This window comes from Malurus melanocephalus, unplaced genomic scaffold (assembly GCF_030028575.1).
Source record: "Malurus melanocephalus ecotype Western Australia unplaced genomic scaffold, MMel_1.1 scaffold_162, whole genome shotgun sequence".
NCBI lineage: Eukaryota > Metazoa > Chordata > Aves > Passeriformes > Maluridae > Malurus > Malurus melanocephalus.
Window position 1 is genome coordinate 857,336 of NW_026623394.1, and position 12,753 is coordinate 870,088.

The 12,753-nt window shown below is 52.0% G+C and overlaps 1 protein-coding gene across 1 annotated transcript in view; it reads left to right on the plus strand.

Annotated features, from left to right (window-relative positions):
- The window catches only part of TRARG1 (trafficking regulator of GLUT4 (SLC2A4) 1), an 11,299-nt gene extending 4,000 nt beyond the window's left edge, over nt 1–7,299 (plus strand). The window contains exons 2-3 of the mRNA XM_057371973.1: nt 1,761–1,893; nt 2,429–7,299. Of these exons, the coding sequence (XP_057227956.1) occupies nt 1,761–1,893; nt 2,429–2,436 (141 nt within the window). The 3' untranslated portion in view covers nt 2,437–7,299. The remainder of the gene's footprint in view (nt 1–1,760; nt 1,894–2,428) is intronic.
- The last annotated feature ends 5,454 nt before the right edge of the window (nt 7,300–12,753 follow it).

Here is a 12,753-nt window from a genome sequence, read left to right on the forward strand (position 1 = left end):
CAGAGACTGGAAAACCAAACCCCCAGAGCTGGAGCTGCCGGTGAGCAGAGCTGGGATCCTGGCGATCCCTGGGCTCCTGCATCCTCCCCATCTCTCACCACCAACCCATGAGGCTTCATTTTGTCACCTCCTGTTCTGGGATGAAAATAGCTCTTGGCTGCGTCCCATCACTTTCGGAGCGGGCCTGGCAGACCTGCTGGTGAGACCGGGAGGGACGAGGTCCTGAGCTCTGCTSGTGTCACTGGTGGGGACAGTGACACCCAGGGTGGCTCCTAAACTGAGCAGRACATTTTCAGGGGGGCAGTGAGAGCAGCCACCCGCCCATCTGGGGCTCTGYTGGGTCACACAAACCAAAATGAGAGCGTGGAAACCTCCAGAGCTGCATTTTCCCTGCGGAGCAGCTGCCCGTGCACAGCCCGGGCTGGGGATGTTTTGATCACAGTGGAATTATAGCAGGGTGAAAATGAGAAATGGGGCAGTGATACCAAGTGTTTGTTCAGATCCTCAGTGATGTTTTGTGGTTAGTGCTGGAGCTGGACTGGGCCTCCTCCTCTTAATTTTTTTTATTTTAATTTTTTTTTTTTTTTTAGCATATGGCAGGGGACCCTTTCCAGCAGAGTTATTTTTGACATACACTTTTTTTTTTAAAGAGAACAGGGATTGCTTTAATCCACTTCCACCTTTAGCTCCATTTAACTAGTGCACTTGTTTATTTTTGAACTCGGGGTTTCCCCAGATTTAGCAGCCATGCTCCAAAGGGAGGTGCTGCCACGGGAGCTGCTGGCCCCACATCCTGCCCAGATCCTTCTCTTCTCCTCCAAGGCAGTGGGAGGGCCAGGGGAAGAAACCTTTAACCCATGTTAAAGTATTAAATACTTAAAAGCAGCTCTAAAGGAGGAATGTCTGCTTCAAAACAGTTAAAACATCAATAAAGCCCCATTCCCTGTGAAATTTGGGGAAGTTTTGCCCAATTCTTCCACTGGATCAAGGGTGTTTGGCTCCCTTTGCCCCCTATCCTACCTTGCTTCTCTTTCCCTTCATTCCAACTCTTCCCAACCAGGTGAAAACATTACCAATGAACCTTAAAACCCTTTATCCGCTTTTCCTCCCTCCAAACTCCCTTCCCAATGGGTTTTGTGGGAGGCAGAAGGGCTCTGTGTGAATTTGGGAAGGTTTTTTTGATCCAAAGAGCCGGGCTGGTGGCGGTTGTGCTGCACAGGGAGCAAACATTAACGCACGGTGAGCAATTCCACCACAACCCTGCTGAGTGCCGGGTGGTCCCTCAGCCATTGATGCCTTCCCAGAAGGATCAGGAGCCCCTTCTCTCAGCAGTGATGCTTCTCCCTCACCACGAATCCCCTATTTACACTATTTTTCACTTTGGAACCAAAATTTGCCCGTTAGAGGAGCCGGGGAGAGGATGGGTTCTGATTTAATTGCTCAGGCTGGAAGTTTGTGATGTTCTCTGCTCTGGGGGGCTGGCAGGGTGGGGGCTCCCCGTGCCCAGGGGGTCAGGGTTACAACAGAGCTGGCACTGAGGATCAGAGACCACAGCATCGCCCTCCTGCCCCGTCAGGCTCCAGGGCAGGCTCCAGGGCAGCCCACGCTCCTCCAATCTCACACCTTCCCCTCTGGGCTCACCGAGGTGCTCAGGACTCTCCCCCAGTTTGGGGCTCCCAGTTTGGGGCTGTAGAGGTGGGGAGTGAGCCCTGAGCTGCTGCCTCTCTCAAGGGGCTCTCTCTGTGTGTGTGTGTCCCCAGTCGAGGAACAGCGGCCAGCAAGGGGACACGGACGGCGCGCGGCGGCTCGGACGCATGGCCAGGCTGCTCAGCATCGTCTCCATCGTGCTGGGGACCATCATCATCGTGCTCTACATCGCACTCAGCGTCAGAGGTAACACTTCTTCCTCCTCCTCCTCCTCCCTCCAGCTCACCTGGATCCCAGCTCCAGCCCAGGGAACCCCCACAGCCATCCCCACCCCATTCCCAGCCCCACTGCAGCAGAGGGCACTGACTCTGGGCTGGTTTGACCATCACAAATGTGCAAAACACCCCAGGGAATGGGCTCCTTTCCTCAGAAACACCCTCTGCCCAAATGACCAGCATGGAAACCCCTCTCTGCCCTGTCCAAAGTGCCCTGGTGACCATACAAGGTCTCCCTGGTGAAAAGTTTTGCCCTGGCAGAGCCTGTGGTGGGTTTCGACAAGTGGAGTGCTGCAAAAACAGAAAGGTTTCAGGACACAAAGCAACCTGCCCAGAAACACAACCCCAAAATATCTTGGGAACCCCCTAAACCCAACCCGACCCACCAAACCAGTACGACCAGCACAGCTCAGGCAATCAGAGACCTCAGAAACACCCAAAGGCCAAGCCAAGAACATAAAAAACCCAATCTGGGGGCTGCCCTAAGCCTTCTCTTTCTTTTCCAGTTTCCTAGAAGAYGTTTCAGCATGCAAAATACCTTGAAGAGGAGGAAGACAACTTTCCTTTTGGGGTTTTTACTTTCAGCCTTGCAACAAAACAAAAAATTGTCACAGTGTAGGTGGGCAGCCCTAGACAGCCTGCTCTGGAGCGCCGTCGGAGGGAACGCATGCTTCAATTCACCGCCTCTTGGGAATGAATGAGCCTGTTGGAGGGATGKGATAAAAATCGCCAGGAGAAGGGATGGGAGAGGCCACGTGGAGAGGAGAAGGGGGAAATCCACTACCTCATTCCCCTCCAGCAGAACTCACGGAGCGGGGAGACAACTAAAAGGGCGAGAGGAGGAGAGAGTCTGGAGAGCGAAGCTTGTTTCGGAAGGGAAACGYGAGGAGAGAACGGGACGTTTTGAGGAGTCCTCCTAAGGATTTTGGCACGAGTCACTGGATTTTCTGGGGGGTTGTTGGTTTTTAAATCGTCAAATTCTCTGTGTCTACAAAAAAATTTAAAAAAAAACAACAAAACAACAAACAGCAAAACAAAACAAAGCTCAAACTGCCATCGGGAGCTGAGAGCTGTTCTACAGAGGAGGAGGAGGAGGAGGAGGAGGAGGAGGAGGAGGAGGAAGGAGAGCAGAGCTGCAGCAGGACCACGGCTCTGCTCCGAATGAAACGCAGCCGCCGAAGCTGGAAGATGTGGTGGGTGCTTTTGTATTTTTGATGAAAAAAAAAAAAAAAAGAGACAATGACCATTTGCATGCCTTTGGGAATGTTCTCCATGTCTGTTCCTACAAGCTCTTTTATCACTTAGGGCAGATCCCAGAGCTGGCAGAGCAGGATGATGTTGCTGCATGAGAACCCCGGGCTCCTCCTCACCCCCATCCCAAGGAAGGCAAAATCGGGCTCTCCCTGTGAACCCACACCTTTGTCTGTGCACCCAGAGGGAGGGGAGCACCCCTGGCACCGAGATGAGAGCCTGGTCAATGCCCAGCAGCAGTGCCAGGGCATGGAGAGCCCGTGGCACCCCCTGACCCCCCGATGTCGCGGCACAGAGGCTCCAGCGTGACCCAGCCCCCAGCGYGACCCTTTGGGGCTTCAGCTTAGGGCCTTCCAGCAGATTTTCAGGGCTGTGGAGGAGTTTTAGACCCCCTGCTCCTCTCCTTGCACCCCTCACCCAGCTCTCCTATGGCTCTGAAAATCTCCGGCGTCCCCAGAGCCGCCTGGGGTTGGTTCTGCGAGTTGTTGCGTTATTTTTTAACCTTTTCTATCACCATAACGAGAACACCGACTTTGCTCCTCCCACTCTGTAGGTACCGCAGGCCCTGCCACGTCTTCCACCCCATTCCCGTGGGATCCCATCCCCACACAAACCCTGGGGAGCTCCTGGGCTTGGCCCTCTCCCCGCCCTCCCAGACTATGCAAAGTCCCTCTGCCTGCTGTTTTTAGTCAGRCTCGGGGACTTCTGGCCACGTCCATTGGCTCCCTGTCTCCCGAGCTCCTCGATCCAAATTTTGGGGACACACAACCAAGAGCTTCCCTTCCTGGCCTTTCTGTCATCTCCAGCTGCGACCCAAAGCCACGGACTGGCTGAGAAACGGGGTCCTTCAGGGCACTGMTGCTCCCTGACACCCTGAAAAACAYCCCAAACTCAGACCAAATTCCATSCTTCCCGGGGCTTGTCTACATGGAGAATCCACCAGACACTGTAGGAAACTTCACAGCGTGGTACCTGCACTGAGCTCTGAGTGGGGTGAGCACAGGGTAGGGGTGAACTGCAAATCCACACTGGGGTTACTCTGAGTGCAAAGCCAGGCATTGCTGTGAAAATTCTCTCATCACCTTTCTGATTGCTCCTCTTTAAAGTGGGTTTTTCCCCCCAGATGTTCTTTAAACCCAGAGGGTGAGGATGCCAAATGCCCCAGACACGCTGTCAGTGTTTCTCTCTCCACTCAAAGGGCTTCCAGGGGCTCACAGCAATAGCACAGCACTTTGTGGGGCTCCATTCCCACCCAGCCTCTGCCAGCGCTTCATCACAAACCTCTGGTGTCTAAAATGGACCAAATCTGCAGCTTTTCTTGTCCAATTTGGCTTTTGTGAGTTCAGCAAGCAGGCTCTGCTGAGCACTGCTGGCTGGGAGCTCCCACTTCCATCCTCTACCCAGGCATCTCTTCCTCCTGAGCCCTCCAGGAACCATCCCTTGGATGTCCAAACTTCCATCTTCTGGCTGTTGAAATCCCATCACATCCCCCAGATATTTCCTTCTTTAACTCTTGGACCCAGAAGCCACTTGCTGGGGAGCATGTGGGGTTTTTTTGGAGCTATAATGGGGCAGTGCCTGCCTKTCCCTGCATTTCCTGCCCTTTGCCCCTGGAGCTGCTGGAATTCAGCTGATGGGAAGAGCCCAGGAAGCTCCTCCTTGGCAGGAAGGGCCCTTTTTTTTCAGGGAAAAGCGCTGCAGGGAGTTCTAGGACTTGAGAGTGCTGAGTGTTTATTAAGTAAGAATTTAATTTCTCTTTTATCATTGCACAAAGCCTTTCATCTRAAGTGCTTCCCTGCATCCCAAGGATCAAACCCTGCCACCCCCCCACGAGCTGGATTCACATTATTGCTCTAATTGCAGGAATGGAAAAAGCTCCCAAATCGACCCTTTTTTCTGCCTCTTCCCTGAGAGAACCATGCATGAGCACAGATTTCCTTGGAATCTGTTTTTTCCAAAGGGATCTGGACAAACTGAACCCCAGTGTGGTTCTGAATGGGATTCCTGCAGCCAGAGGAGGGAAGGGCTCTGTGAGGCAGAAGAAATGCCAGGTCAGGGTGGCACAGAGCAGTGAGGGCATCAGGACTCCCCTGGATGCAGAAGATTTCCCCCAAAACCCCACAGTGGTGATTTGTTGTGTTTGCCCAAACGGGGTTTGTGCCTCCTGTCTCATTGGACAGCTCGGGTGACGCTTCTCACCTCATTATTAATATAATAAAAACCAAAATATTCAATCCCTTCCATTCTAAAACCTTCCTTGAACTCAGATTTTCTCTTATCCTGCATTTAAATCCAGAGGAAAGCCTCTGCTGTTATCCCTGACAAAAGAAAAAAAAAACTTCTTCTGCTGTCCAGGGCTGGAGGAATGAACTCTCCAGGGACATCCAGAAAATCCCTTCTCGCCCATCAGCTTCTCCCCACATTTTGCAGCCTTTTCTGCAAAGGTTTTGCCAWTTGCTCTCTCCATCCCCACCAAGCAGCCCTGGTCCTTATCCCGAGCTCTCTGCCACCTGCTGCAGCCTCCTCCGAGCACACACGTCAGAGTTTTCCGTGTTTGGAACAAAACCAGTCACGAAATCCTCGGGSTCTGGCCAACATCTCCCCCCCAGGTGAAGGAAAGGTGAGAGCACGGTGTCTACCTGACAGGAGAGCTGAGCTGGTGGGAGGAGAGCTCGCTGATGGGATGGAGAAGGTGGGAAATGCCTCTAAATGTGAGCTGGAGTAGGAGTGACGATCGACAAGTGTGAGGTCCTGGTGGGATATAAATACACGGATTGCGCTGCTGGGGAAGGAGCTCCGAGCAGAACACGGGGCTGGGGGCACCTCCCTGATGCTGCTGCTGTCCCTGGGCTGCTTGGCCAGGATTTGGGGCAGAGCTGGGCCCTGTGGGGTGGCACAGAAGGGCCCTTGCTGGGTGCATCAAGGCTGGGTTGAAGCTTTAAGCTGAAGCAGCAGCGAACCAGCGCAGTTTTGTAGCAGCTCCTCGTGGGATGCGGTGACCGAGGGTCAGCAAAGGTCTGGCACGACTCAGTGGGGTCACAGCGACACGCTGGGGGCTGCTGCAGGGACCAAAGGCACCTGGGCACGAGGGGAGCAAAGAAGGGCACGAGGGGAGCAAAGAAAGCCACGGAAGAAGTTCAAAGTTTGCTGTCTTAAGGATGGGTTTGCTTTTTCTGCTCGAGATTTCAACCCGGTCCAGTTTACCCCGCTCTCACTTCTGTCCCCTCAGCTTTGCCACTCCCAGAGCATCCCTGAGTCCCACAGCTCTCCCCTCGCACTTTGTGCCCCTCCTTTAGCCCGGACAGGTCTGCTTGCAGTGATCTCTCCTCTCTGGGCTCCCCGCAGCTCCAGCCCGCGCTTCCCGACCTTCCTTCCCCGCACAGATTCTCCATGTAGACAAGGGGAGCAGATCCTGCCTTTTCTATAAAATTCAATCTCCTTTTCCATCTCTCCCGAGCCCAGGCAGAGGCTGCAGAAAGGCGCCCACTGGGCTGGCCCCACCCTCGCTTTGTTAATCGTCACACAACCACAGCCGGGGTCGCGCTGTCAAAGCCGAAATAATTCCGATTTAAGCTCGTTTTTCCTTTCAGTATACACCCTTTGATATTTTTTTTTTTGGTAAAAACCAGTTCGGTTTGGACTGAAAAACTCCCCTGCTTGGCCGCGAGCCAAGGGGGTGCGGAGAGGGGGGGAAAAGCAGCCTTTTCAAAGCGGGAATATTTGTAAGGCATTTGCTGACACCGGTAGGTAGCAAAATCCCAAACCTATAAATAAATACCCATCCAGGATAAGAAACGTCAGAAAGGGAACGTGTGCAGGATTCACCAAGGCAACCCTGATACCACCTGGGAGCCCTTTTTGGAAGGTGCCAGGGCTCGATCCTGGGCACGGAAGGGCAGGGWCCGTCCCCCCACTGGGAGAGCCGCAGTTCACACACAGCATGAACACACCAGGAATTGCAGCTGGGTGCTTCTCTTTGCTGACAAATGTTTCTTTTTTCTGCAGGATGGAATGGTATATCTTATATACTTTCTTTGTTATTTCTTGGCATGAGAAAAAAAAAAATTAAAATGTAACATGCATGGTCAAAGCTGAACTGGTTTCTTCTGTCTAAATGAGCAAAAAAAAAAAAAAAAAAAAAGGATTATTTGAGCTACTCATTCAGTGATTGCTTCACACTCTGAGAGCAACCAGTTGGTATTTTGGGTGCAGTGGGTTGCAAATAATATGCACAGGCAAAGAGTAAAGAAAACAGGGAGAGGTGCAGACAGAGCAGCCTCRTGCTGGTTTTTACCCAAAACACTGGCTGTAGCCTTCCCAGGGGTTTTTCCAACCCTGACAGAGCCACCAAAGAACTCCTCAGGAAATGCTGATGAGCAGATTCAGCTGCTGGACTTGCTGTGGGCACTTTTAGGAAGTGGTTACAGCCAGAGGGTGGACAGGCTGAGCCCTGTGACCCAAACCCAAATCCCTCTGCTGTGRCAATCTTTGGCCTGTCTGTCATTTYSCCTCTTTGCCTTTCTTAAGGATGCAAGCTGTAGCATTTTGGGGCATTGAAAAATGAATAAACAGGAAAAACCCACTCAAAGGAGCTGGAGAGGATGGAGATTTAATGTTCTTGAGCTCATGAAAAACAGAATTATCATCCTCATGAGTATCTCAGACACCAACCAAAGGAACAGGAATTAGTTCACAAAGCCCAGCCCCAATAAGCCCGGCTCAATGCTGGCTGTGTCCCTGAGGTTTCCTGTGGATCAGGCACCAAGCATTCAGTGGGACAGAGCTGCCCCACAGCCTCCAGCACAGCAGCACCGTGTTCAGCCTCCCTGTTCATCCCACAGCCCTTCTGTTCCCCTGCATCAGCCCCCTCCCCAGCCCTGCAGCTCGCTCGGGCATTTTYAACAAATGAAGCCTCTTTCTTTGGGAATGGTGCATCCATTCYCTATTTCTTTGGAAGCTGAGCCTCATTAGATTTGCTGGTTCTCCCTCCTGAACACCCTCCCCTGGTAACACCACCTAGAGCAGCGCTCTYGATGCTCAGCTTCACATCCCCGGGCTCGGATTGCAGCTGCTCRAACCTCTGAGAGGTTTAATTAGCCTGGGTTAATTACTCACAGACACACAGGTCCAAGCTTACACCAAACCACAGCTACTCCGGTTTTACACCAAGGCTGGGCTTTGCACAGAGCCTGATTTACTCCGCCCCAGCATCTCCTCACCCAGCAGAGGCAGAGCTCTGCACCAGGGCTTTGGCAACACAGCTGGGATTGCAGGGCGGGTCTGAAGAGCCAGATTGGTTTGTCCTGATAGAGAAACAAAACGTAAATGTTTAGCAACTCCAGTGTAGCTTAATTCCCATTATTCAGCAAAGCACAGAGGGCTGTGGTCGGTGGTACCTGCGTGCAGCAAAAGGGATGGAGAGGTCTTGGTGGGGAGAACCTTGAGGGAACAGATTCCATTTGCATCCCAGCACAGGATGGCTGAGGCTGCTTTAAACCATCTGCAGCATTCTTTGTGCGCTGCCTAAAGGACTCAGCAAGCCAGCAGAGTGAGTGGAGCAAAAAAACAACGGCTTTGTCCTGGAGGAGGAGGAGGAGGAGGAGGAGCAGGATTTGAATCACACAAAACCCCCCACGGCACGGAGAGGTTCCCGTTCAGCGGCGAGATCCCCCCGGAGCAGCCTGACCATGTCACCAGATGCAGCTCCAGACTTCAAAGGGCGCCGCCGCCAGCCCGGCCTCTGATGTTGCGCTCAAGACGCGGCAGCGCCGAGTGCTCCAGCTCCTGTTTTATTCATGCCCTGCTCTGATGGGCTCATGTATAATAGATCCGCGCAGGAACAGCCAGGGGTTCACATCCCATTTCCACGCCGCGCGCGTTCCCCGCGCTCGCCCTTCTCTCCCGAAGTTCGTCCTCACCGTGGAATTTGCTCACTGTGAGCTCGGGGTTCAGACAAAGGACACAAAGTTGGTCACCAGTTCCTCAACTGGTTTCTTTCTGGTGRCTTTGCTCCAGTCAGGAGTTAAAAAGCGCAGGGAGAACGTTTCCATTTTCGCTCTGGCTCCTAATGCTGGCTCGCTGCTGAGAGTGGGCAGCTCAGGGATTCCTCAGGCTCTCTCAAAACCTCTCAGAAGTCACTTGGGAGGTGATGGAACTGGAGCCATGGGCTCTGCAGCCACAGGAGCATGGCAGGAGTGCTCAGGGCGGCAGAGAGACCTCGTGATGAGCAGCACATGGACATCCTGGCTCTGGTGTGCAGCCCCAGCACCGGGCCAGAAAAGAATAGATTGTACCCCAAATTCTCCCTGCTCACAGAACAGCTTCTCAGCTGCAGGGATTTTTAAAAAAAGATGAAATTTGGATGTGTTGTGGACATCTTCAACATCTGGTAGACAAAAAAAGAGCAGAGAAAAAAAAAAGGATTTGTCTTTGTGAGGGCGCTGAAAGGCTCTGTTTTCCTATTTTCCTACCCCAACCCAGCCTCCCCTTTGCAAGCAGAAGCCGTTCCTGCAGCTCTGCATGTTCAGAACTGTCACTGCTCCCCTGAAAATGCAGTCACAGCTCCCACATCCCCACAGAGACCCTGAATTGGGAGCGCAGCTGCTCATGGGACCAGTGGGGTKRGAAAATCCCTCTGAGATCATCCAACCCAGCACTGCCATGTCCTCAAGTGCCACATGCCTTTGAACGCTTCCAGGGATGGGGATCCCACATGATCCCACAGGGTGGATGTTTCTATCACATCTCAGAGGGATTTTTTAGTCAGAAAAGACACGTTTGATAGGTTTTGCAGAAACTGGGGTTAGGTGGTGAGGATTTGGGATTTCTGTGTTGGAGGAGAGCCTGGCGTGCTCAGGTAAGTGGGAACTGCACCARCAGATCAGGTTTAAATGAGGACTTCTGCTTTATGGTGGCTATTGCTGGATCCTTGAGAAGACGAAACATCTCAGAACACCTAAAATAGAGAAATGGGGATTTCTCCATGAGCTCAGCCACCTCGTTCAGGGGCTAAAAAAACCCAACCCACTGACAACTGCTGGCCCTCATTGTTTCCAGCTTAGCTGTGATGGGAGATGCTATTCCTGGTCAAATGCTTCTGAAGCTTGTGAAGTTGTTTGCTTTAATAGCACACAGCGTGAAACAAAGCAAAGGCTTCCCAGCAGAATCCTCCTTCTGCCGAGCCCGCTGCACCTCGCTGCCGCCTGGAAACGTTTAATTACAGCCTGCAGATTCCAAAGCGTTTTCTTCCAATTGTTTGATCTTGGGTACGATTTCATAAAAAAAAAAAAAAAACAAAAAAACAAAAAAAAAACCCTCGTGTTTTATCCTCCTTCCCAGCAAGGATCRATGCAGATGGATCATTTTATCAACTCCAGATGGGCAGAAAAATAAACCAGTTCCTCATGCCCACAGGTYTGAGGCAGCTGGCCCAGGTACACAACGGACAGCAATAAAACAGAAGAACCTCCTGTCTTTAAAGCAATTCTCTATTTTGACCCTGATGTTTGACTGCAAAACAGAGCAGGTGTGAGCGGAATTGTCCCCAAAAATGAGTTAACAGCCCTTCCTCCCCTGCCCACAACTCCCAGAGCACGGCACGCCCAGCACTCACCTCCCAGGGGCACCACAAGCGCAGAAGGATCTTGGCTGCTGAGTTAAGGAATAGAATTTCCTGAGGAAGAGTGGGAGAGGCTCATTCCCCTGGGATGTGGTTGTGGTTAGACTGAGGATGCTGCTGGTGGTGCAGCATGGCCAACACGTGCCTGCCTGCCAGGGCAAAGCTGGCTCCAGGAACTCAGGGTTTCCAAGATCAAACACGCACCTGAATGAATTAAAAGGATCCAAACACCAAAATCCCCATGGCAGAATCCCTCCTATTCCTCCTTCCCCCTCCCAGGGACACCRTGGCCCAACTCGACCTGAAGCAAACCTGAAATATTACAAGAACTGATCATCTCCCATTGTTTGTTGGTTTTTATTTTAAAACAATTTCATCCAAGCCAGAGCGCAGGCTTGAAAAATATTCACATTTCCTGCAATTTTTGGAAACACAGGAAGAGCTGGCCYGCAGATCCTGTAAGGAACAGGAGGTGAAGGTGCAGTTGCTGCCCAGCACAAAGACCTCTTTCTGCAGAGAGGGCAGACACACGCCAGGAATGGTCCCTGCTGGAGCCCAGGCCCCCTCCTGCCTCTTTCCAAACTTATTTCTTTACATAAGCAGCGCATGCTTTTATAGACCTGAGTCACAAACCTCCCCACCTCGGTAATATTTTGAAGTAAATTTAGCACTGGTGATACATGCCTGACCTAGAGGGAGCTGCATTTATAGCACAGAAGGGAAATATCCACATATCCCCCCTCCTGCACTGGGGTGTGGTYCCAAATCAAGGCTGACCAAGCCCAGTCCAGCTTCCCCTGACACTCAAAGTGGGGGACACTCACAGGATCCCCCAATTGTCCAACACCAGGTTCCCACCCATCCCCAGTGGGGACAAGGTTCCTGCATGGTCCAGTTGCTTTTTAATGTAAAAAATGGTGGTTTTGTGTGTTAAAGCTGGGCCTGCCAGAGCTATCTCATCAGCACTTTCCAGCTACTCATGATTTCTTTTTACACCTGCAACATTCCTGAGCATCCTGCAGAGTCTTTAGAAAAGGTTCCCTTAAAAAATTTGGCGTTTCAGCAGCATTTCACCCAGGAAGGAGCCAGCTCAGCACAGGTCTGGGGTTGGAGGGATCTGTAGCAGATGACATGCCCAGGCACAGGTACCAGCAAACATCCTGGGGAAGTTTCCACTGTACAGCTGGCAGCTCAATGGGACTTTGCAACCTGCAGAGAGGAGCTTCTATTTTCAGTGCAGCTTTAGAAAGACAAAAGAGGGAGGATATTGTCCCCTCTTCCAAGAACTCTGCATCAGAAGGAYGGGTATGGGAGAGGGAGATAAGAAAAGGAACAAAACATCTAAACCCGACCTGTTTACAGCATTTTTGGGAGAGCCCCACGCTGTGCCCCTGCTCCAGGGTGGTTATCAGTGAATTTCCTTCACGTGTGCCTTTGATTGATAGGCTTCAAGTCACCCTGGACAACCCTACTCGACTTCAAAGTATGGGTGGATTTTTTAAAAAATCACGAAACCAAAAATAAATTCTTGTGTTTGAAATGTCTACGTGAAGCCAAACACCCGGGAAGGAAGGGAGGAGAACTGGACGGGCAGTGCAGTGAGCAGACAAAACAACACAAGAGGTAAGACCGCAGGAAACCTCCCAAAATCGCACCACTGGCTGGCACAGGGTCCACAGGAAGCCGAAATCCAGACAGACACAAAATAACCCAAAAAGAGAGTGGCAAAGGCTGTTTCAGGGGTGCAGAGGCTCTGGTTTCCAGGCAGGCTCCTCCCGCCTCACTCGCAGCGCTCCGGAATCTGGGTTAGCAAAGCCTCAGGGTCCCATTAGGAACAAAGAACAGGGAAAGGGCTGCGACAGGCGAGGATGGAGCCAGGCAAGAAGAGCTGCAGCACACGCTCCAACAGCTTGGGAAGAAGGGCAAGATGAAGGCGACAGCAGGCTCCGAGCGCTTAATGAG